We start from the raw sequence: 24215 nt of genomic DNA, 5'->3' as shown, positions 1-24215 counted from the left end.
ATCTGCTTCTTTCAATGTCAATTCTAATAATTTCAAATTGACTCAACCTCAGCCACAACAGAGGTAGTATAATCAAAGGTTGGTTTTTGATCAACTTAGGTCTAGTCTCATCTGTAAATACTATAAGAAGTCAGGGCACTTGATTGATAAGTGCTACAAACTCAATGGATTTTCTCCCAGCTTCAAGTTCACTAAGGGCAGAAAGACAACTACAAATGTGGTTGTAGACTTTGACTTCTCTTCTTCTCAGAATATTTCTACCTTGTTTTCCAAGAGACAGAGGAATTGTGAAACTCCCAAGATCTTTTAACTTAGGAGGAAGTTTACTCTAAACTCTAGCAGTGCACTCTTCAGTAAGTACAACTGTTTCAAACTCTGTATATCTTCGCTTGTTTTTCACAATATCTCTGAGATACCTTGCATACTTAGGCACTTCCTGTAAAATATCCACCAAAGGCAAATTCACATGTACTTGGCTCAAAATATCTAAAGAATTTCTTGTACTTCGCATCATCTTTTTGCTTCTGCAGTCTTTGTGGAAACTGATGTAGTGGCCTTGTCAAAATTACTGGTTCTGATCCTTTGCTCTCTTTCTCATTCTCCTCAACTGGATTGGGAACTAATTCTCCTTCAGGACTAGCCATATATTTCTTTTTCTTTGGAACTTCTTCTAATACTCTTCCATCTCTCAAGGTAACTGCATTGACTTGAGCTTTAGAATTAGGCTAAATATCACTAGGAAGAGCCCCAGCTGGCCAATTATTTTGAGCACTGTCAAGTTGTCCCATTTGTCGCTCCAAATTACGAATAGCTACTAAGTGGGCTGCTGCTTGGGTCTGCTGGTCAGCCCTCAATTTCTTTAGCATCTCCTCAATGTGACTCGTTGAGTTCGTGGGTTATTCAACCTGTGGTGGTCTATATTGATGTTGAGGAGCTAGTGGCCTATATTGATTATGAGCACCTTGATTTCCACCCCAAGAAAAGTTTGGGTGGTTCCTCCAGTTAGGATTGTAAGTGTTCCCATATAGATTTGTCTGGCCCTTATTTGCATTACCCACAAAATAGACAGACTCTAGATTAACTAAGCATAAGTCGCTCGTCTGACCCTCTCCACATACTTCACAAATTATTTGAACATGTTGCACTTGCTGAGCTTGTTGCTTGTTAATAACCAAGGTCATCTTATTGACTTGGTTAGCCAATATGGAAACCTGCGTTGATAATGCAGAGACGACATCTAACTCGAGAACTCCTGCAGATTTTTGCACTATGTGTCTGACCATCTCTCCTTGCCAATCAAGATTGCTTTTGAAAAATTTGTTCAATAATGCATATATCTCATTGAAGCTTTTCTCCAACACTTGACCTCCCGCTGCAGTATCCACCACAATCTTTGTCTCAGGATGTAGCCCTTCAATGAAAGTGTGGGCTAACACTTTATTTGTCTGATTGTGATGAGGACAGTCTCTAAGAAGCGCCTTTAACCTTTCCCAAGCTGAGTATAAAGACTCCCCCGATTTCTATTTGAAGGCGACTATCTTACTTCTGATCTTTGCAGTTTTGCCTGAAGGAAAGAACCTTTCCAAAAATTTCCTCGCCAGATCATTCCATAATGTTATAGAATTAGCTGGTTCCGCCTTCAACCACCGCTTTGCTTCGCCTGACAGAGAAAACGGGAATAGTGTGAGCCTTACATAGTCTGGAGTGACTCCTTAGTGATATAAGTCTCACTAATCTCCTGGAAGTTCAGGATGTGCTGTTGTGGATCCTCATGTGGAAGACCCATAAACTGCCCATTCACATGTAGTTGCTGGATCATGCTCTGTTTTACCTCAAACTGCCTAGTGATTCTGGGCTTCACAATGCTGGAGGTGACATTAGCATTGATTGGGCATCGCCACCTCCTGGACAGCCATATGTTGCTCCTCTTCCATGTCCACATGAATTAGAACAAGTTCCTGAAGATTATATGTGTCCCTTGCTTCCCTAAACCTCCTGTGAAATGTTCTCTCAGGTTCGGGGTCAAAGCCTTGAAGTCTATCCTGGCTTCTGACCCTTCACATTCAATCAAAGTTTCTGAGAGTAGAGCAACCAATAAGAAATGTTAGACTTGACGAAATAAACAACTAAAGTAAAAACTAGAAAGTAGTCAATATTCAAGTCCCCGGAAACGGCGCCAAAAACTTGTTGCTCCCAAACGCACACGCAAGTATACGTGGTCGTACAAGTAATAGAGTGATAAGTCGAGTGTCGAACCCATAGAAGACTTGTGTTAACTACCCACTAGTTTTACCAAGATTATTATCCAATCAAGTCAATCAGAATTCAAGAGTGTGATTAACTACGTAATAATTCTAACAAGTCACTACTTTATCAAGCAGAAAAATGATTATTGTGTATTCAGTAGAGACGAATATTCTAAGGTTGTGATCGATTAACCAATATTATTGTGTTCTAATTAACTCTCCCCATCATACAATTCACTCATGGTTTGCAAACAATTTCTCTCGTATCATTCTCATGAATTCCTACTCGCATATTCAAAATATATTAATGCCTATATTCCTATGGAATCAATCTATTTAGAACATATTAAGATTATGATATTTAATTAACCACGGTGACTAGGTATATTCCTATCCTAACCACAAAGCCGCCTCCACTCAGAGTTAAGATCATGCTCTCTTCAATCCTTCTCTAATCTAAACGTAGCTTTCCCAAGCATAGCATAGATAGTGAATAGAACCTAACTGTTGGCCAGACAATTAAGCAATTAATCGCAGAATTGAATAAATAACCATATATTAGTAAATTATAATCAAGGTTAAGTCAATTTTAAACAACAATATTCATGGCTAAATCGCAACCCCAGAATTATGGGTTTTAGCCACTCGTGATAATATCAAAACAAATTCACAAGTGTTTGAATAATTGAAACTACTAAGAAAGATGAAGAAAACCTAAGAATCCTTGCTCCCGAGTATTTCGTGTATTGTTCTCGCCTCCAAATAATGTCCACCCTCCCCCCCCCTCCAAAATAGTTTTAGAACCCCTTTTATACATGTTGAGGGCGTGTAGGGTTGAAATCACCAAGTCCCAGCCGAATTAGGACAAAATCCGCCCTCCATCGTCTCACTTGGCTCCTGGCGCCAACCTGGACAGTGAACTTTTTAGCCTGCTGTCAACGACGTTTTGGTTAGTGCCTGGCGCGAACCTGGACACCAAACATTTTTCACTTTAGTGCTCTGCTGCCCTTGGCGTTTTGGCTGGTGCCTAGCGCGAACCTGGACACCAAACTCGTACTTCCTCCAAATTCTTCCGTTTTCACTTTAATTCGCACGCCAATTTTCCAAATCACTTCCATTTGACTCCTACACATAAAAATACCATGAATTAGAACAAATCATTACATTACACATACAAAACTCATGAAATATAAGTAAAATGCGAGGCGATATGCATATAAATATGCATACTTTATGCCGAATATCAATGGCAAACATTCAATCTGCTTACGTTGATCATGCTTCCTTCGGGGTCTATCTGATGCCAATTGCAGATGTTGTTTCCCGGTACGGGTTGCTACTTGATTTACTTTCTATCTGTCTTTGGTTCCATGTGTCATGCTACTATTCGATCATTTAATATAAATCGATTTTACCATGTACGGTATCGATTTTATTTTTGGCTAAAATCCATGAATACATTATCTATATTTTATGGAAGACGATCCTGTGCGCTTCCACTATTCATGTTTTCTATTAAGTAATATATGCATTAATAATTTACTAAATAAGTACAACGAATTAATCAATAAATCAAATAATTGTATGATAAAATTTCAAATTCGATCCTATAAAGTTCTCGATCCTTCACCTCCGATTAGTGATAGACATACATCATCATATCACTGAAACCCGAGCATATTTGGTTATTCCCTAAGACAGCTTAAAATTAACACCTACGCTCTATTTAGTCCGTTCATGTGATGTTGCCTGGCACCGGGATTTGTTTTGTGTTTAAGATTGCTCTTCTGATGGGGAGAAAAACACAAAGAACTTCTCCATTATCTCTCAAACAAAATAGAGTGCAGCAGAAAAGAGAATTGGAATTGTAAAGAAAACTAAATTAATGTGGGAAGACCAGAGACAGAAGGCATCGCTTGAAAAGAACTTTTATGGGCTACCAGCTGTCATTAGAGTCGCTAAATTGTTGGTGGTGCTTAAAATATAAGTACAGACAAAGACTTGGTTTATTAAATAGTTGGGGTGAGCTAGAATTTATATTTTAAAAAAAAGACTCGGTTTAATAATTGGGAAGAGAAGTCAATTATAGATAAATTAATAAATTAACAATTACATCCTCATTCAAAATTAGATGTTCACATTTCATAATATTCAACCTTCTTTATATACAGCTAATGTAAGAAGATCTCCTCGCGCGCTAAGAGCTGAAGAAATTAACCATCCCCACTGCTCCATTTATATTTTTTTGCTTACATAAGAAAGACAAAACATGGCAGATACGTTGGTGAATTTTCTGGTGGAGAACCTGTTGCAGCTAGTAACTGAAAATGTGAAGCTGATTGCTGGTGCAAAAGGAGAGCTCGATAATCTGCTTGAAGATGTTCGAAGTTTAAATGCCTTCCTAAGTGATGCCGCAGTAGAGGAAAGCAACAGCAGCTTGTGGAAAGATTTTGTCAGGAAGATCCGAATTCAAGTGCATAAAGCTGAGGACGTCGTTGAAAAATTCCTGGTTCAGGCGAAGCTACATGAAGAGAAAAATGCAGCGGAGAAAGTTTTTTATATTTTCGGACATACCAAAAGAGTTAGGAATCTTGCAAAGGATATCAACGACATCCGCGAGAAGGTGAAGGAAATTCGCAGAGATAATCCAGAAGCTCTCCAGCCCAAACGAATGCTTGATCAACAAAGAACAGTTGCACGGGAGCCTCAGGTGACGCCTGAAACCCAACGATCTTGAAAACATATGTTTCTCTTTTCTTCATTATCTTCTTATTCATAATAATAATATTTCATTTTTTCTAATTTGTTTGATATATAGCCGGAGTAATACTTATGCTGCTATAGATCTTCTCATGCAGGTAAATAAGAATATTAAAATTATTTGTTTTCAAACTGAGAAATATACCAATTTGTTTGAAACGGACTAATAACAAAAACAATGTCAACTAATGTCATAATAATATTATTAATAATAATAATAATAATAATAATAATCCAATTTATTGATTAGATGAGCTGATGTAAGAAATATTTAGCAGCACAATTGACCGTATGTTGGCAGATCACGATAATAAAAGAATAAGCTCAAATTCAAAAAGAGAGGAAGATGAACAGCTAGAATTCTGTGTTTCTCTTAGTAATATCTTTGTTTTGACACGGAAATCTTATGTTATTCTCCTTGACTCAAAATCATAGACTCATTCGAATTTCATCAGTCCATAGACGCCTTTTACAGTACTCCCTATAAAAATACTTCCCCAAATATCTTATATATTTAGAGTAAATTTTACTTGAGACTTATTTGTTTTTATTAAGCTCCCGTTTGACCATAAATTTTGGCTACTTTTTTTCAAGAAAAAAAAAATTAGGAAACATTATTAAATCATGGAATATGATCAATTTTGAAAAATAAAATTTAAAAAAAAAATTCAAGTTCCAAAAAATGATTTAGGGCGGTTTTAGTGAACATTTTTCTTCCACTCATTAAACTTACTTTTTTTCAAATAAAATGCACGTCCAAACACAACTTCAACTTCAAAAAATTACTTTTCAACGCAACATCAAAAACTCTTTTTTGAAGTTTCAACCAAATCTATGTCCAAAGTCCAAGCACTAGCTAAGATTAAAATGTTAAGATCTAAATATATATTTGAATATTAAAATTAAATATTTGAATCAAAATACACATCTGAATATTAAGACACGTATTAAGATTAAAATATTTGAATCTGAAAGCACATCTGAATATTAAGCTGTATTAAGATATGAATATTAAATGATCAAGACTATTTGTTTTCTCAACATCTGAATGTATAGAACTTATCTTTAATAAATATAAAGTACTAATTAACTTAATACTGTATCAACAAGATATTTATTAAAATTATATGATGGTTGGTGGTGGTGTGAAACACTGATTGTTATGAGTATTGACCGGGATGGCAGTTAGTGGTGGTATTGACCGATGATGGTGGTTGGGGGAAATAGTGGTTAAAGGTGATAGTTGATAGCGATAGTTGGTGGTGGCGGGTGATAATTATATGTGGTGATGCTAGTGATAGTTTATGATGGTGGTACTGATAATGATAGTGTGTGTTGGCTGATGGTGGTGATTATTGATAGTGATTGATGGTTATTGTGGAAATAATGGTTGATAGTGATGATTGTAAATAGTGGTTAGTGGTGGTGATGACTGACTGTGGTGATTATCAAAGATGGTGGTTGTGGATAGCGGTTTTAGATGGTGGATGTCGGTAGTTGATAATGTGGGATAAATATAGTAGCAGTGGTGATAGTTGATAATGCCAAGCGGCGACAGATAACAGTGAATGTGGATGGATCTCATATAAATGATATTACAACTTTATTATAGGTTTTAATTATTCATATCTATTTAGACCCATTAAATGATTGTTAGTAACACTTAATGATTATCTACATCTGAATATTTAAAATTTATACCAATTAGTACAAATAAGTGAAATCTGAATGATCAAAACACAATTTTTTATTAAGCGTAAACAAATGAACCTTTTGGATTTCAAAAAAAACATCTCTTGCACCTTTCGAATGGGACAGTGAACTCTTTTGACTCAAATCAAGAAAAAAAAAATGAGTTAGGTTATTACAAGATTTTCAAAAAAAAAAAATCAGAAATGTCCCACAATGAGTAAGAATTAAAACATATGTTTTCATACTACCGTCTTTTATCCCCTTTACTTCTTTCTTTTACTTTTGTAATTACTTATATTATTGTTTGTATTGAAATTTTACTAGAACTACTCAATTTGGCGTAACTCATTTTTGTTATATATTTTTCAAGTCATTTTTGCATGTTCGAAGGTCTAATTATTTTAACATTTCATTAGTAATTAGTTTAAAAATAAAAACTTACAATCTCAAATTCAAATATAGCTTATAGGTGATATGATATTTCAATACTACATGAAAATGTTAATTCAAATGGTTTTTTCATTTAATGAATGAGATATTATTCCTCCCCTCAAAATATTAGCGGAGTTAGATGAAATTTATTCATTTATTTATAATAACAAAAAACAGCTTCTTAAAATATTTGGCCAAACAGAACGTGTAAGTATTTAAAAGTACTTTTTTAAAAATAAAAAAAATCACGGGGTGCCCTATTTGGTCACCCCATTTAACTTGTACCCAGTTTTGAAGACAAGTATAACTAATACCCAATTTTTCGGTAACTTCAGATTCATAAACTTTTCACTTCTTCCTCACTCCTATTTTTTTCTTCTTTGTATTCATGTCTCATGTATCCAGGAGTCGTTTGGTTTCTTTTTTTTCTTCTTAATTGCAAAACACTATTGTAGGTTGTGCTTAGAGTTTTTTTCTTCTTCTTCTTCTTCTTCTTCTTCTTAGTTGAAAAATGAGTTTGTTAGATTTGTTGTTGTTTTAATAATTTGATGTTTGATGTTTGTTCTTTACGATATTTGAAACTTATATTTCAAATCTAAGCTCATTGGAATAGATTTGGATGTTGAATCGTGTTTGGATTATTGAAATTCAAATAACAAGTTTATGTTTCAGAACCTAAGATTCGAATTCTGAACTTGCATTGAAGAGATTGAATTACTTAAAATTTGAATCTTCTGAAAAAGACAGAAGAATATAAGATTTGATTTCTGAAGTTGCATTAAAGAGAGTGAACTACTTAAGATTCGAATTTCTGAAGTTGCATTTGAAAGATGTAAGAACTTAAGATTTGATTTTTGAAGTTGCATTGAAGAAATTAAACTACTTAAGATTTGAATATCCGAAGTTGCATTTGAAAGATAAAAGAACTTCAGATTTGATTTCTGAAGTTGCATTGAAAAGATAGAATTACTTTAGATCTCGATGGATAAATAATTTTATAAATTTTTGTGCAATACAGGTATAACTTCAATGACGGCCCCAAAAGTGGGTATATGTGCAAATGCTCCCTTCTTTTTTTATATTTCTATTTGACATAAAAATACTTTTTAAAATAAGCAAATATTCAAAGTTTAGCCAAACAGATTAATAGCATGTTTGGCCAAATTTCTCCAAAACAAAATTGATTTTTTTTTCAAAAAATGAGAGTATTTTTTTCAAAGTTGAAGTGTTTGACCAAGCTTTTAAAAGGAAAAAAGTACTTTTGAGTAGAAACAGAAGCAGTTTTGAAAAAAAAAAAATTTAGCTTTTCCCCAAAAGCTTATTTTTGAAAAACACTTTTAAGAAAAATATACTTAGAAATACTTTTTAAAAGTTTGATCAAACACTAATTGTTGTTCAGAAGTACTTTTAAAATTAATTAGTCAAACATAAAATGCTTTTGAAAAAGTACTTTTGAGAAAAAATATTTCTCAAAATAAACTGATTTTTGAAGGCCAAATACATATGCAGCCCCTTAAAGTTGGTTCTAATTTTCATTTAGACACTCTAACTAGCACTTGTACCTATTGAACAGTCCAACCTTAACAAAATTGTGCCTATTGAGCACCACAGATAATATGTATAAATAAGTTAGGCGCGTGACAACAATTGCTTCCGACGTGGCAAATCAGACAAATAAATGATAGCAACGTGGAAGAAAAAAAAAAGCTCTTTCTCCACATTGGATACCCTTCCCGACTGTTCATCTATCTTCTTCGTTGCTTTCCTTTTACTCTTCTGCTTTTTCTTTTTCTTCTTTCTTCCTCTTCTTCATTTCATCTTTCCCCTCTCTTCTTCTAAATCTCTGTCCAAAACCTACAACTTTACCTGCTTTCTTTTGTCTTCTAAAATTTATTTCACATCACAGAACACTTATTACCCTTTTTCTTCACCTAATCACCTTCATTCATCACCCGGTACTTATCTTCGATCTCCATTTGGTACAAAATTAAGAGTCATGTGAGGCAATGAAATCTTTAAATTTTTGTTGTATTTAATTCAATAATCTGATGTCACAATATAGAGAGCATAAGGGCCACTATTGTGGATTGTTTGGATAGCCAAGAATGGAGAATGAAGTGGGCGCCATTGATGGATGGTATTTTTTTTAATCTTCAGTATTTAAAAGAGAAATTTTATTGGTGGTGAGATGATGATAGTAATATTAAATAATATCTGTAAATACCACGACGAAGAATTACGAATTCACTATAAGGCCTCTAAAACTACTGTGAATACTTGAAATTAATGTAAAGAATAAATATTTCATAGGATGGGAAATAACTGGTGTGGTTCCACTATACAGAGTTGACTTGGACGCTGGTGTAAAAAACTGGTTAAAGGTGTCGTTTTGGGGTTGAGTAGTCTGCCAGTGTAAAAAGCTGGTTAAAGATGGTGGTGAATGGGTAAAGGTGCATCGCTGAAGATGAAATGAGTGGTCTTCAATTTGTGTAAAGGTTGTTAGAGCTAAACCATACAAGTTGAGATCAAGATGAATGTTACTTTGTTAGCTGACAGTAGTTGTCTGCAATGGCTCTGATGAGGTGATGTGTGATTTTTCCGGCGATGGTTGAGGTGGCTTGGAGATTTTCAGATAAAAAAAGCTAAGGTGGTGATATGGTTTTAAAAAGTGATATGTAGGAAAATAAAGAATGATATGTTTTTGGATCAATACACGCGCGCAAGAGATGTGAAATGCACTCTTTTTGCCATGTCAGCCTATTGTGTTCAATTGGCACAATTTTGTTAGGGTTGGAGTGCTCAATAAGTAGAGGTACTTGTTAAAGTGTCTAAATAAAAATTAAAATTAACTTTAATGGATTGCCTAGGTATTTGGCTATTTTTGAAACTTGGCCAAACAGACTATAATTTCATTGGAATTTTATCATAAAAACTCCATTCACCTTTATACTCCTATATAAAAGGAAAATATCCAGCACATATCCCATATATGAAGAACAGTTATCCGTTCTTCGATATACATCTCCATATGCTTAACCTTTCTTTTCGTCTATGCTATTCATATTTAGTTTTAGTTACAATTGTTACTCAATATTGGGAAGCTAATGACGAACGTCCCTTCCATCGCGTTTCAGATAAATCTATTATTCCGATTATTTTTCTTTATGTTAAAAGCTCCACGCAATCAACCTTTTGTATTTTTTTTTTTATTTTAAGAGCCCGTTTGGACATAAGAAATTTTTCTCTTTTTTTTCAAAAAAAATAAATTTTTTGGGAAATCATCGTTTATTCATAAAAATTTTATTTTTTACTTGAAAATGCATTTTGGAAATTTTTGAAAATTTTAAAAACTCCAAAAAATTATTTTTCAAAATTCACTCAAATCACTCACAAAACTTCAAAAACAACCCAAAATTATATTCATGTCCAAACACAACTCTAAATTTCGAATACCATTTTCAATTGAAAAAACTTTTCCCCCTATTTTGGAATTTTACAATTCTTATGTCCAAACGCCCACTAAGAAAAATGTTCCACACTGATATTGCAATTTAAACCAGTAAAATCTTTTTTTAGTGAATTGGAAGGATTGTGTTTCCGGCATTGCGACTCTTTTGTTACTATGGTGAAATCCTTGTGATTTTTATGTTATAAAACAAAATTGTAGTGAGACTTTAGTGAAAAAGAAAGACATACGTAGTTATTTTGACCTTTTATAAAATTTACCCTTAATCATCACTCTTTGGAAAGATTAACTCTGGAAATTGATTTGGGAAGACAAGTAAACTGCTCAATTTGCAATTAGCCACAATGTAAACATGGTAGTTTCATCTTATAGTAGCATAACACGAAATTTAAGACTCTTTTTCGTAGCTAGTAAATAACTTGAAATGGTTGTTCGAGTTCTAATTGCAAAAATTAAAGGATTTTCAATTCTGATTGATATCCAATCTATTTGATCATCTTAATAGGATACTTTCTTGGAGGTTAAACAAGTGGTTGGCTTTGATGACAAAGCGAAATATGTGATTAGACGACTTATTGAAGGATCAGAGGATCTGGAGTTTGTCCCTATTGTAGGTATGGCCGGACTTGGCAAAACCACACTGGCAAGAAAAGTATGGAGTGATTCTCAGGTTACAACTGAATTTTCCAAGAACATTTGGGTTTCTGTCGGCCAGTCAAACGAACTAAAGCAAATCTTTTTTGTGATTCTCAAATTCATGGGAGGCGTTGAAGAATTTCGCTGTGATGATGGGAAAGAATTGGCTAAAGTAATACGTGAATTTGTGACTGAAAAAGACAAATGTCTCATTGTCTTGGACAATGTGTGGGCAAGAGACCTTGTGGATTTTGTCAAAAACGTACTCCCAGAAAACAAGAAAGGTCATAGGATCATGATGACCACTCGCCTCAGAGATGTAGCTAGCTATGCCAGTGAATATCCTTATGATCTGAAATTTTTGACTTCGGATGAAAGTTTTCAGTTGCTTAAAAAGAGAGTTTTCGGCAGTGGAAGGTGTAGCGATGACTTAGTAAAACTTGGAAAAAGTATTGCAAGGAAATGTAGCGGATTACCACTTGCATTAGTGGTAATTGCTGAAGCTTTACTAAAGGTTCATCCGACCGAATATGATTGGGGAAAAATCGAGGACAATGTGTGGCAGCACCTTGTGAAAGAGAATGACCCAACCAGCTGCTGGAAAATTGTGGAAACCAATTACAAAAGTTTGTCCACAGAAATGAAGGCGTGCTTCTTGTATTGCCTGGCTTTTCCTAAAGGCTATGATATCCCTGCTCAGAAATTGATTCGCTTGTGGATCGCAGAGGGATTAATAAGGTCCAGCCCCCGGAATACGCTCGAGGAGATAGCAGAGAGTTATTTGGGGAAGCTCGAGGAGAGGGATCTAGTGACATTATCGAGAGAAATTACTGGTCCAATAAAAAAGGTCAAATGTAATGACATGTTCTATGAGTTCTACAAGATGGAAGTAAATAACGAAAGGGTTTTTCAAGAACTACGTCTAACACCCGATCAGGGTCTTCCATCCATACGAGATCCAGATATTTCTCGTCGATTGCATATTGAATTCTCTGCTCTGTCTGATTTTATCTCCACAAAACCTATTGCAGAACATGTTAGATCTTTCTTATGTTTTTCCTCGGAAGAACAATCCCAGTTTTCTGCTCCTGACAATTTTCAACTCATCCTCAAAGCATTTCCACTGATCAGGGTCTTGAAAATTGAACCCGTCAAAATTCCCTCCTCCAAGTATCTTAACCAACTGTTTCATCTGAGGTATATTTCAATCTCAGGTGATTTCAAGGAACTTCCTGCATTCTTTGGTAAGTTCTGGAATTTACAATCGATTATAATTAATACAAGTACATCCGAGCCCACTCTTAACATAAAAGCAAATATATGGAACCTTTCACAGTTGAGGCATTTCCAAACCAACAAACCTGCAAAATTGCCGCTCCCTTCTACCCAAAAGGGTGAAGGTCGTTCCAGCCTACAAACTCTTTCTATTGTTGCACCAGAAAGTTGCAACAAAGTTGTGCTTAGGAATGCTAGGAATCTCAAAAAACTGAGTATGCGAGGCCGAATAGAAGATTTTCTTCAAACTAACAAGGATGGATTCAGCACTTTTGAAGGGTTTAACTGTCTAGAGAATTTGAAACTGATAAGTGTTGATCCTTGCACTAGTGATGCTCTTCAGCTTCCAAGAGCATTATTCAGATTTCTACTCAAGCTTAAGAAGTTAACTTTGTCAAACACAATGTTTGATTGGAACGATGCGACTAAACTGGGGCAGTTGGAATGCCTTAAGGTCCTAAAGTTGAAAAAAGATGCATTCACGGGGAGATTGTGGAATCCGGTGATAGGTGATTTTCGAGAACTGCAGGTCTTGTGGATTCAAAACGATGACCTCCAACGTTGGGAGGCTACAAGAGTTCACTTCCCAAAAGTCAGGAAACTTGTTCTTAAGTGTCCTAATCTTGAGAGTGAACCAGCTGAGCTATCTGAGTTTAAGCAGACGAGTTAATTATTGGTGCTGAAAAAACGAAAGCAGTCATAGGAAGATCATCAAACTCTAGCTCATTGTATTTGTCAACTGATTCCAGGGCCACTTAGTGTAGTTAAAAGGTCAGTTCAGTTCTTTTTGCCTTGAAATTATTATCTCCATTGTAGTCTTCAGTAAGTGCTTATGTGTTTACATTCATGTCCAGCTGGTTTCACTTTCGGTAGAGATCCCAATAAGACCGCATCTAACTTTATATGATATGTCTTTCACTTAGTTAAATGTCCTGCATGATATATTTCTTCAGAGAGTAATCCATGAAATTCCATAATTAACTCTTTTTCCCCTGACATATTCTGGAACATTGTTGTTCTTCTCTCAAACAATATTGGATAAGGTGGTATTATTTGTCATAACACAATATAGAATTCGAGCTCTTGTTCTATGAGCATTGTCATGGTGATTATTCAGTTCTTTCCGTGTTTTCTGCTTAAACATATGGTTGGGGCATGATTAAGAAAAGAAACAACATATCTCTAAATTCTAACGTATATTGATTTTTATGGTATTAGACAAGATGTAATCTTCTGCTGGAGTATAAATAAATTTCTTCCAAACCACTAACAGATTTCCTTCTAGGCAAAGAATTATCTGCAACACTTCTACTTTTTTTTACCCCTTAACTTTCCTCCTTTCTACAGGATATAATCCGGACATTGACCGTGCTGAGAGCCTGGGATCATGGACAAATAGAATGCTCTTTCATATGTGGTCACCGCATCTCATGATCTTTTCTGCAGTCCAATCATCTTGTAAGATTGTTATAATAAAGAAACCTGTTTGTCTTTTGTTTATTCAAGTTTTGTGAAGTTTGAAATAAGTTTCACCACTATCGGATTGAAACACCCTTCCTGTATCTGCTGCATTTCAAGTTCCTGATCATGTGAAATGCTTTCTTTCCGAGTTGTAAAGCTTTTACATCTTTCTTGCCTGTTGTTGCTGCATTGTTGCTTCTTTGCTTAAGCATGTAACACTAATATTTTTTATGACACGTTATTCTATCCAGATTACCTGCTATGAATCATATTTAGCATGGGTAGTCTTTGAGATGATTCAGGTGAGTTTAACTTATATACAGTGAAAGTGTAAATGAATTTTACATTATCAGACCAGCTAAAATTAGAAAATTATAGGTAACTGCCAAAAAAGTAGGTTTAGTAACTTGAAAAATAAAACAAGTTACCTGCTATGACAATCTGTTATACACTGATACTGTAAATAAGATTTATGTTGTCAATGTATATAAGTTAAATACATTTTTAATTGGATGGATACAAGTTCTAAGTTATGTTCCATATGTTTGCTAAATATTGGCCTAAACTGTTGAAGAGGGATGATCATTAGACGCTCACAACGAGTTGTAACATAGTCAACCAATGCCCGATTACCATGTCCTAAAATGGAGAGATTTCTAACTTTGATAGGGTGATTGCACTAATCTATTAGGAAGCGTATTAGGAAGCATGTCAGACTAATAAAACGAAAAATATATTTAAAAGAGAAAAGCAATAAATTGCACAAGACAAGACAAGATTTACGTGGTTCGGCAATTTATTTTTATCTACTCCACGACACACCAAGAATAGCTCTTTATTAATTGAAGAGAAAGAAGAAGTTGAGGGATGATCAACAAATGAAAATGCAGACCCTTTTTATATGCATTTGAATGCCCTGTCAACGTAAGCACTTACATCATAAGAAAATTCAACCTGCATGCCGATGTAAGCACTTACGTCATAAGAAAAGAATCAACCTGCCGACCTAAGCGCTTACGTCAAAAGAATTCAAGATGAATTCTTCCGCCTATCATTTTTCTTCTCTCTTTGACTTTTCTTTCTTTTGTTTTGTCTACTTTTCTTTCTTTTACATACAACAACAAGTTTGCTCCTATCAATCTCCCTCTCAAGCCTATGTTATATCAAGAAAGAAATTTAAAAAAATTTCTATTCTCTGGTTGCGCCTTCACGCTATCAGTCTTGAAGGCTAACTGAGGCAGTGCAGAGCCTCAGTTTATCAACACCGACAACTTTGGTCAACATGTCTGATGGGTTCTTTGATTCTGGTATCTTCTGTAGGGAAAGAGTTCCTTCACTTATCAACTCTCGGATATGATGATACCTCAAATGGATGTGCTTTGATCTTGTATGAAATACTGGATTCTTGGCAAGATGAATTGCACTCTGGCTATCGCTGAAAAGCTCACAATTGTCATGCTCTTTACCTAGCTCTTTAAGAAAATTCTTGAGCCAAATCATCTTATTTCCAGCTTCTGAGATTGCCAGTACTCTACTTCAGTAGTAGATAGAGCAACACTTTTCTGAAGTCTGGACATCCAGCTAACAGCAGTACCACCCAAGGTGAACACGTAGCATGTGGTACTTTTTCTACTATCCATATCGCCACCTAAATTTGCATCAGCAAAACCTTGTAAGATAATATTGTTCTTTTTAAAACAAAGTGGCATACCTGAGGTGCCTTTGAGATATCGCAATATCCATTGTACACTTTCTCAATGCTCCTTTCCAGGATCTGACATGTATCTACTGACAACTCTAATTGCATGGGCTATGTCAGGTCTAGTGCAAACCATAGCATACATCAAATTTTCTACTGTTGAAGCATATGGAACTTTGGACATGTACTTCCTTTCTTCATCTGTCTTAGGTGATTGGTTCTTCGACAGATTAAGATGGCTTCCGAGTGGGGTGCTTCTGGTCTTTGCATCATGAAGACTGAACCTGCTTAGTACCTTCTGTTTGTACTTTTCTTGAAACAATTTTAAGGTTCCTTCAGACATGTTTCTGCTAATCCTCATCCCAAGCATTTGCTTAGTTGGTCATAAGTCTTTTATTTCAAACTCCTCCGCCAGTTGTCGCTTAACCATGTCGATCTCATTTATGCTAGATCATGCAATTAGCATATCATCAATGTACAACAGTAAAATGATATAGGATTCATCAAGATTTTTAATATAACAGCAATAGTCCATCTCACATTGTGTGAAACCATTGTTATGCATGAATCCATCAAATTTCTTGTATCATTGTCAGGGAGCTTGTTTCAAACCATACAAACTCTTCTTCAACTTACACATAAAATTTTCTTTACCAGAAACTTGAAAACCTTCAGGCTGCTTCATGTAGATGTCTTCTTCAAGGTCACCATGCAAGAAAGCAATTTTAACATCTAGCTACTCCAAATGCAAATTTTCTATAACTACGATACTTAGCACCAACCTGGTAGTAGTTAATTTGACTACAGGAGAAAAGATCTCGGTGTAGTCAATTCCTTCCTTCTGCTGAAATCCTTTTACTATTAACCGTGCTTTGTATCTCTTCTTACCATCATGTTCTTCCTTGACTCTGTACATCCACTTGTTCTGCAATGCCTTCTTTTCTTTTGGTAACTCTGTATGTATCCATGCTTTATTCTTTTGAAGAGAATTCATCTCTTCTTTCATGGCTAGCTTCCACTTATTAGAGTATATCATCTGCATTGCTTCAATAAAATGCTTTGGTTCTCCAGCACCAGTCAGAAGTAAATAGTGAAGAGAGAGTTAATCTATCTGGAGCATTCGTGACTCTTTTAGATCTCCTTAATGTAGGTTCAACAGTAAATGATCCCGAATTTGATTTAGGTCCTAACTCCAGATTTGGTTCTGCGTTTGGTTCTATCTCTGATTTTGGTTCTGGTTCTGATCCAGATTCGCTAATTCTTCATCTTCAATTTCAGAATGAGTTGTAATCCCTCTAGCCACTTCATTTTCTGAGATTTCTTCTAACTCAACTATTTCAGATGTTTGTTTGTTGGTGCTGGTTGGTTCTACTTCAAGTTTGTCCTTGTACATCACATTTTCATTAAATGTGACATTTCTGTGTCTTAGGATCTTTCTATTCTGGTCATCCCAAAATCGATAACCAAAATTATCATCACCACAGCCAATAAAGAAATATTTCATGGCTTTAGGATCAAGTTTATCTCTATCATTAGAGTTTACATGCACATAAACAACACAACCAAAAAAAAATTCAGATGTGAGAGAGTTACCTCATTTCTTGTCCATACCTCCTCGGAAATTTCAAAATTCAGTGGTACAGAGGGTCCCCTATTAATGAGGTAAGCTGTCGTGTTAACAACCTCGGCCCAAAAATACTTTGACAATCCAGAATGTATTCTCATAATTCTGGCTCGTTCATTTAGGGTTCTGTTCTTCCTCTCAGCAATGCGATTTTATTCCGGTGTTCCATGTACTGTCTTGATCATTCTGATCCCATTTTTAGAGCAGAATGCTTTAAACTCTTGATTATCATACTCTCCTCCATTGTCAGACTTCAGACATTTTAACTTTAGACTTGCCTGATTTTCAACTTCAGCTTTCCATCTTTTAAAGGTAACAAATAGAACAACAACAATAACTAACATACCAGTATTATCCCACACCGTGAGGTCTGGGGAGGGTAGTGTGTACGCAGACCTTACTCATACCTTGTGAGGATAGAGAGGTTGTTTCTAATAGACCCTCGGCTTAGGAAAGCATAAGCATTACAATAATAAAAATATAGACAAGAAGGGATAGTACCAAAAAGTCATATAAAAGCATAATAAAAATAACAAGACAATAAGGTGATCAACAATAAAAGAAAACAACGGTTAGTCATAAATGCGTCAAAATTACTGTTATGACCACTCCAGACTACCTACTCTACTACCCTAATCCTCAACCTACATACCTTCCTATCAAGGGTCATGTCCTCGGTCAGCTGAAGTTGCGCCATGTCTTGCCTAATCATCTCTCCCTACCTCTTCTTAGGCCTACCTCTACCTCTTCGTAGACCCTCCAATGTCAACCTCTCACACCTCCTCACCGGGGCGTTTGTGCTCTTCCTCATCACATGACCAAACCACCTAAGCCGTACTTCCCGCATCTTGTCCTCAATAGGGGCCACAACCACATTGTCGCGAATAACCTCATTTTTAATGCTATCTAACCTGGTGTGCCCGCACATCCATTTCAACATCCTCATCTCTGCTACCTTCATCTTCTGGTAAAGGTAACGAATACGTCAGATTTATTTTTAGAAAATAAACCCTTACCTTTCTTGTGGAATCATTAATGAATGTGATATAATAGCGTGAGCCTCCCAGAGAAGTTACAGGAGTTGGTCCCTACATATCTATATGCACTAGTTCCAGCTTCTCTTTCTTTAGCGTCCTTCCCGCCTTTGAGAAACTAACTCTCTTTTGTTTTCCGTAAATGCAATCTTCGCACAAAACTAATTCAACATGTTTTAGGTTTGACAACTTTTCTTTGGATGCCAATAATTTCATTCCCTTCTCACTTATAAGCCCGAGCCTCCTGTGCCACAATGTTGTATCACGATCATGATCAACTGTTGCTATAGTATCTCTCTGTATTGCAGTTGCATACAGTGTTCCCTTCTTGAAGCCTCGTGCCACAATCAAATTTTCTTTGGTTATCTTTCACGATCTGTTACCGAATGTTATTGTATATCCTTCACTGCCAATCTGACCCATAGACATCAGATTTTTCTTGAGGCCATGAACATGTCGGACATTTTGTAATTTCCATGGCATGCCTTGTGAAGTCTTTATATGAACTTCACATTTCCTGACAACGTCCAGAGATTCGCCGTCTGCTAAATAATCTTTCCCGAATTTTCCAACAATATAATTATGCATTAATTCTTTGCATGATGTAGAGTGAAAGGATGCACCTGAGTCCAGAATTCAAGATTCGGCTAGACTGTCTGTACAACAAATTAGTGCATCACCGACTTGTTCAGCAATTACATTTGCTGAATTTTCTTCCTTCTTCTTCTTTGGTTCTCTACATTGACTAATATAATTCCAACAAGTAATGTACTTGCTATTTTTGGATTGCCCTCTTCTCTTTGACTTTGATATGCCACGACCATGACTTTGTCCTCTTTGGTTGCTTCTCCCCCTGCTTTCGGTATTAAAAGCAGATCCTGGGGAATCACTTGATTCTCTTCGGCGAATATCTTCGCTTAGAACCAAGTCTCTAATATCATTCAATTTGAGTTTGGTACTTCCCGATGAACTACTAACTGTAGTTACTATTGCAGACCAACTCTCCGGTATAGATGATAGTATAATCAATGCCTTGACTTCGTCATCATATGTTATATTAACGGAACTCAACCGAGTTAATATGATCCCAATCCGCTTTCGCCATATTCTCTGGTTTTACCTCGGTCAGAAGTAAGTGTAATTTTTTCTAGTACAAATAATCCTCTATTTGCATTTTTCAGAATCTAAAATATTTGCCATTGAACTTGTTAATCTTAACCTTCCCTTCTTCCGATGCCATTTTTCACAAAATAATTTTATTTGAATAGTGCTTGTGAATAATAATGATGATCAATAGTGTCGCACTATTCTTATGAATAGTACCTGCACCAATATCATACTTTTCTACCAGAATTACATTGTTTGTGCTATGATGCCAGTTGTTGCGAAGCGTGTCAGACTAATAGAAGGGAAAAAATATTTAAAAAAAAAACAATAAATTGCACAAGACAAGACAAGATTTACGTGGTTTGGCAATTCGTTTTTGCCTATTCAACGGCCACACCAAGAATAACTCTTTATTAATTGAACAGAAAGAAGAAGTTGAGGGATGATCTACAAATGAAAATACAAACCCCTTTTATAGGTATTTGAATGTCTTGCCGACGTAATCACTTACGTCATAAGAAAAGAATTCAACTTGCCAACGTAAACGCTTACGTCATAAGAAAAGACTTCAAGATGAATTCTTCCGCCAATCATTTTTCTTCTCTCTTTGACTTTTCTTTCTTTTGTTTTGTCAACTTTTCTTTCTTTCACGTACAACAACTAATTTGCTCCTATCATAATCCACATTCAGTTTCCTGATTTATTTCATTTTGCGGATTTGTTTACTAAGTTTTTATCAGTTTGAATAAGTCAGGTGCATAAGTTGTACGAATAGTGAAGAGAAAGGTTACTTTAAACCTAATGTAACCTATGGGTGCTCAGCTACTCCTACGAAAAGCTCGAAACCACAAGTTGGGATGGGTTTTGTAGAAAGTAAGAAAAAGTGAGCTTCTGTATATACTTTTTGAAGGGAAAAAGTGCTGGAGAGCATCAGAATTCCATCTGTTTGAGTTGAATATTAAAACTACGGAAAATGCCGAAAATAAAATTATAATCGTAATCCTCTAGTATTCATTTTTTGCTCTGGCTACCTCACATTTTAGGATTGTCCAACATCAAGGCAAGCAAAAAAGAGAACCACAATTACTTTCTTTTGGTAAGAGAACCATAATTACTTGTCAAACAGAAGAGACATAACGGAAAACAGATCGTGTTGATGCTCAAATTTTAAGTTAACGAAATATAGATGTCATCATTGTACGAAAAGCTTGAGCAGAAAAAAGAAAAAATGATAAAGATTAAGACCAAGCTGTGCCTCAGCTAAGCAAATAAGGGTGACTGTAGCAGCAACACTGCTTGTGGCTTCTGGTGGCCTTTCTGTGAAGTGTAAACAGCTAAATGCCTAAATCTCCTCTAAAAGTTATATCAAACAATTTTCTCTTCATGTTGGTAAACTCCTGCAGCTTTTTTGAGAAAGGAGGCAGCTTCCGTGATATATGGGCGATGAGATGAAGGAACTGGACAGATATTTCACACATACCTGTTGACAGAACTTCCAGAGCTCGATCTTGAAGCAATGCACCGAGAACAAAAAGTGTCAATCCAAGTTCAGAATGCAAACTATCCATCTGATAAAACTTTGGACCGTTAAGTTGAAAAAAGGATGATGAAGTGAGAGCACTGCTCCACCTAATCTTTAGGTCAGAAATCCATCGAATCTTGGGGTTGTCACCGACTAGATTTATATGGTGTATCAGATTTCCCAAAATTGGCAAATACTGTTCCACCTTCTGTATATTCTGCATAGCTTGAAACAAAAATGAAAATGAAAAACTTTCATGTGCTATTCATTTCTTTACAAGCTTAAATATCTGCCGGTGCATATTGAAGCCCTTCCAACCCATTTGTCCAATTAATTAGTGACACAGAATGTTATTATCACTGTTTTACTACGTTAGTAAGCAGGTATTACATAGACTTTATCATGTTAGAAGCAATGTATTATACGAGACTTTACCATGACTAGGACGAAAAGGGTCTTATTGAAACAACATTTATTATGGGTTCTTGATAGCACATGAAACAAGACGACTACCTGTTCACATCGAGAAGTCAATCCCCCAGACATTTCCCTGGCGATAGCCTCAACTCTTTTAATTGCTCCAGGGTACCAGGATCAGACGCTGGAAATGCATTTTCAAACAGAACCTGTCAACATTAGCAAAGAGAAACTAATTGAAAATCAAAACACTGAATCAATAGAACCATACAGCTCTAAATAGCACACTTCTTTTTAATTTTCGCCAATGGAACTTTCTTAAAAGTTCAATTCATGATTCAGGCATAAGGAAGTTCAAATCATACAATTTCATTATAATATATCAATTTACCCAATGCTTAAGGTGGAATTGTTGCATGTACCTCAAATATCAGCATATCCTAAGGTGCAAGTGCTCCATAAATCCTCAAAGAAGAACATTCTTAAATGGGAAAAGGTCCAATCTTGCGCCCCTGAACTTTGCGAAATCCATACCCTCCGTTAAAACTTTGCTTCAAAAATCATCTCGCCGTTATACATGTCACACCTCCTTTTTCGAGGGAAAGGAGTTTTTCCACTTTAAGTGATATTATTGAAATGAGATTAATTATTTTATTTTTATAGAGACGCCACTTGGAATTATTTATTACGGTGTCCCAAGTCACAATTTATTTTGAATCCCAAATCAAGAAAATTGACTCTGATTAAGTCTACGAAACACAGAAGACCGGGTAAGAAACTCTGTTAACCCGGGATAAGGTGTGAGGCACCCCCGGATTCCGTAGTTTTAGCACGGTCGCTACTTTAAACTCGGCTTAATAATCTGATTATTACGTGTTTTAAACCTATATGCATTTTATCTTTTTATCGCCTTTAATTGTATATCTAAACCATTTTTAGTATTTATGGAACTTATTTGAACAAGCCACGATGTCGTACACTTGTTGTTTTCATACACATTGCGAATCACGCCACGTAAAACGTACCCGTGATTCATAATATGTTTATTTTAATTATTTGAAGTTATCGGTCAAGGCAGGTGGACGCACTTGAATTTGAAGTTACGTATCATGACTATGCCACGGGAACCGTACCCGTAGTCAAAATAATTTATCATTAATCGCGCCTAAAGCAGCTACGATGTTCAAAAGTGTAATTATTTTTTACGTTTGAGATTATGTGTGGAAATCCAAAGTTTTATGGATTAATTTGGAGAAGAACATGTATCTAGGTAACTTACTAAATTAATTTACGAAATGCTTCAGCTTTCTTGAATTAGGAATCAACACTCTCGAATCCACGTGATTGAACCAGCAGAACACAAAGGGATTTGGTATTGTTCAAGAGAAACGACTTTGTTTATTTAGCTAGGGAACTGATCTTGCCTTTAGTTCAAACTAAAGGGGCTGGTCCAAAGGTGCACACTAACGGGTTTTTAGGGTCTAAGGGAAGAAAGCCCAATGATAAGTCTTTTAAATGTGCATGGGCATGATCGACAAGTAACCACACCAGGCCCAAACGGACACACTACGAATTAAGTCCAACTTCATTAACCTCAAAGGTATGGGCTTCTGGGACAGGCCCGTTGGAATTAAATATGGGCTGCCAACAATGTAAACTATACTGTCTCGTCATTAATCCAACTAAATACACAATTGAAGAAATCTACAATTTAATTATACATTCTGCTAATCTAGGTCCAATTATATGACTGAGCTATATTATCTTTCCTGTAATAACTATCTCCAATCCATGTGGCCTTGCATTTCTTCATGCGGACTAAGAATTTTCATCCCAGATCTCGCGCACATTAATCAGGCGAGCAGAAATGAGAATTAAAATTTAGCAATTAACCTTGACATTAATAACATAACAATCACACTTTTAAACTTAATAAACCAGATTCCAAATCATAAACTATAGTTCAGAATTATTCTATTGTTGTTGTGCGCACAACATGCGTTAACTACTCGTTTAACTATTATATCAAGCAATTCAAGCGTGTTAAACATTTAAACAACAATTAAAATCAGAAACTGAGTCAAACAAAAGTCACAATATAGGATTCAGAATTTCAGTATTCAAGAGAAAATACAAGGCATGGAAAGTGTACCTTGTGTTCAGAGACAATTTAAAATGTCAAATAAAGGCTAAGAAAACAGTAAGATGAAGATCAGCAGCAGGAACAACAAAATCAGCAGCAGAATCAGCAGTGCTTTTAATCAAAACAAAGTTTAGAAACCCAGAAATTGATAGCAAACAGCCGCAACTTGAACCATTCCAGAGATCTCCTTTCTATCTTTCTTTTTTTTTCGTTTTTGTTTTTGAGGTTTTTGTATTTCAGATCTGAAATTCAAATTTGAATTCAGAAATTTGTTTTTGCCTTTGCTTTTTTGACAGGGAATGAACTTTCGTGTGTGAAGGTGAGTCAGTCCGAATCCATTGTGTGAGGTGAGTGTCTTCTTTTATAGAAAGATTCCCTTGAAGCCAAATCAGTTTTTTCTTTCTCTTTTAAATCCTCTCAACTGTTGTTTATTACCCTCCCAACCCCAAGTTCCGAACTCTTTTACTACTCTGTTGCCATATAGTGCTTCTTCCTCTCTTTGATACGATTCTAATAAGTGCACTTTCCAATTCTGAAAGAACCGGTTTCAATTTAGTTGTAATAGCTTGTTAGGTTAGTTAGCCTCGCCTGACTAGCACAGGCGCGTGAATAACTGGGGAGTGGAGTTCAAAAGTTAGTTATAACTAACTTTCCCACTTTCCTCTATATAGTTGACATTTTCCTCATTTTGTAAGGCATTA

The 24215-nt window shown here is 35.6% G+C and overlaps 1 protein-coding gene and 1 long non-coding RNA gene across 3 annotated transcripts; one reads left to right on the top strand and one right to left on the bottom strand.

Moving 5' to 3' along the window:
* The first annotated feature begins 4375 nt into the window (after positions 1-4375).
* On the top strand, positions 4376-14218 carry LOC104112047 (putative late blight resistance protein homolog R1B-17). 2 transcript variants are annotated; one of them, XM_033660223.2, is made up of 4 exons: positions 4821-4956; positions 5065-5104; positions 11102-13278; positions 13855-14218. In XM_033660223.2, exons 2-3 carry the CDS (start codon positions 5099-5101, stop codon positions 13175-13177), a joined length of 2082 nt encoding a protein of 693 aa, XP_033516114.1. In that variant the 5' UTR covers positions 4821-4956; positions 5065-5098; the 3' UTR covers positions 13178-13278; positions 13855-14218. The 2 variants fall into 2 exon arrangements, with proteins under 2 accessions (XP_009620169.1, XP_033516114.1); XM_009621874.4 differs by lacking the exon at positions 5065-5104 and having other exon boundaries at positions 4376-4956.
* A 4987-nt stretch (positions 14219-19205) lies between these two features.
* LOC104112048 (uncharacterized) lies at positions 19206-23983 on the bottom strand. The gene is made up of 3 exons (XR_011415344.1): positions 23524-23983; positions 21468-21580; positions 19206-21171 (listed from the first exon to the last, which is right to left on the bottom strand). It is a non-coding gene; the product is annotated as an uncharacterized lncRNA (long non-coding RNA).
* Positions 23984-24215: the final 232 nt, after the last annotated feature.

The sequence above is a fragment of the Nicotiana tomentosiformis genome, chromosome 4, assembly GCF_000390325.3.
Source record: "Nicotiana tomentosiformis chromosome 4, ASM39032v3, whole genome shotgun sequence".
Classification (NCBI taxonomy): domain Eukaryota; kingdom Viridiplantae; phylum Streptophyta; class Magnoliopsida; order Solanales; family Solanaceae; genus Nicotiana; species Nicotiana tomentosiformis.
The sequence above is the reverse complement of the archived record's forward strand: the minus strand, read 5'-3'. Positions and strand labels throughout refer to the sequence as shown.

What these genes read in the sequence shown, in the direction of transcription:
- LOC104112047 (XM_009621874.4), top strand. Translation starts at nt 4,516, where the DNA reads ATGGCAGATACGTTGGTGAATTTTCTGGTGGAGAACCTGTTGCAGCTA. An exon ending in CAGTTGCACGGGAGCCTCAG is followed by an intron (nt 4,957 to 11,101) that starts GTGACGCCTGAA and finishes TCATCTTAATAG; the next exon opens with GATACTTTCTTGGAGGTTAA.